The 1,633-nt window shown below is 51.1% G+C and overlaps 1 protein-coding gene across 2 annotated transcripts in view; it reads right to left on the minus strand.

Moving 5' to 3' along the window:
• Nucleotides 1-1,633, minus strand: part of NOTCH2 (notch 2) — a 150,158-nt gene that overhangs the window by 8,285 nt on the left and 140,240 nt on the right. The window contains exon 33 of one of the 2 annotated variants that reach the window (XM_019501982.1): nt 137-620. In XM_019501982.1, the coding sequence (XP_019357527.1) occupies nt 137-620 (484 nt within the window). Of the gene's footprint in view, nt 1-86; nt 621-1,633 lie in introns of both variants that reach the window. The other variant, XM_019501983.1, reaches the window with a different exon arrangement.

The following is a 1,633-nucleotide window of genomic DNA, read 5'->3' on the forward strand; positions in this document are numbered from 1 at the left end:
TGGCTGAAAGATGGAAGCACGGTGTTAGACCCCTGCCCCAGTGGCTGCATCTCATGGAGACTGGAGAAGGACATGGGGTGTGCAGCCTGCACGACTGAGGTCGTAAGCAGTGAGCTGGGTGAGGAATGCAGAATCCCTGGGGACGGCATCACAGGGGAGGACGTTTGTTCAGATGCAAAAGCGTGGGGAGATTCCAGGGAGTCGACTGGTGAGAGGGTCACTGAGCTCTCAGAAAACTGACCCTTGCTCTCAGTCAGAGATTTCTTCCTTCTCCTCTTCGCTTCTTTGGCAAGATTTGGGGCCATCACACCCTTGGCATTTGGTTTCCTTGACTTCTTGCTTAGAGAAGCATGTTTCAAATTGAGGAAGGATCTATTGGGGCCACAAATCACTGGGGAGAGGGCAGAGTTTAGCATGGTGCCAGGGTGCCCAGATGGGCTGTGGGCCACATTGTACTCATTGAGAAGCTGCACGATGTCATGGTGCATGCGGTCCTGCGCCACATCACGGGGGAGACGGTCCATGTGGTCTGTGATGTCCCGATTAGCAAAATGGTCCAACAGAATTTTAGCTGCTTCAAAACTCCCTTCCCGAGCTGCCAGGAAGAGTGGTGTCTCCTCCTGAAAGACAGAGAAGATATTTTAACAGCCTTGCAGTTATTCCAGATCTACGTGGAGCACACATGTCAGGAAATTGATTTAAAGTTCATTCAGAGTAAGGCAGTATACAAAAGGGTGTAGGTCTGGTAAGAACTCTGGGTAACCAGCCCCACAACCAACTAGCCATTCCAGAGGGTACCACTGGGCACAGTGAACAGGATAAGACTATGGATGAGGGTCATGACTGAATTTATAGCATAGAACCATGAAATAAGGCCAACCGCTCCTGTTGAGAGTACACCAACCTGCTGGGGGTTGCTGCAGAGCAATTTCAGAAAGATGTGACCCGCCTCCAACATCTGTGGCCGTAAGAGCATGAGGAGCTGCTGTGCTCCCAGTACCCCATAAAGAAAGAGAGATGCTGGAATTTGACAGCTAACAGTGCAGTCACATAGCATGATTACTGTGAATTTACTCTGGACTTAACTCTGTATTAAGTTTATTCTTTAGTGAGCAGATTTAAATGTGCCCATTAATGTGCAGAAATAGCTCCAGAGTGATCGCTGCTGGGTGCACATCTGCATGTGCACCCAGACTGCAACATGCTGAGCTGGGTTGGAGCAGCACCGAATGGCAGGGGCCAGGGGAGGTCAGCCTGCCAGCCTGGGGCTGCTCTGACTGGGCTCAGTGTGTGGTGAAGGGACTGGCTTGGACACAAGGGTGCTCCAGTGCAGGGCTAGCTGGCAGGCACCTCCTAGCCCTGCACTGAAGCACCCTTGTGCCCTAGCCAGATGAGGCAGTGTCTACACGTGTGCTGCTGTACATGAAAAAAGTGCAGCAGGGTAGTACTTGTATTTACAGGTATTTACCAGTGCTACCCTGCTGCAGAGTTTATTAGTTGCACGCATCCTGATTAGGGCACACACAGATATTGAGACATTTACTGTGCAGTTAATTAGCCAGGTGTGCAGTAAACATCTCGTGCAGGCAGGCCCAGTGAGGAGCACACACAGGACTATGCCTCCCAAGCTGGC

This window comes from Gavialis gangeticus, unplaced genomic scaffold (genome assembly GCF_001723915.1).
Source record: "Gavialis gangeticus isolate Ggan-Ray unplaced genomic scaffold, GavGan_comp1, whole genome shotgun sequence".
Taxonomy (NCBI): domain Eukaryota; kingdom Metazoa; phylum Chordata; order Crocodylia; family Gavialidae; genus Gavialis; species Gavialis gangeticus.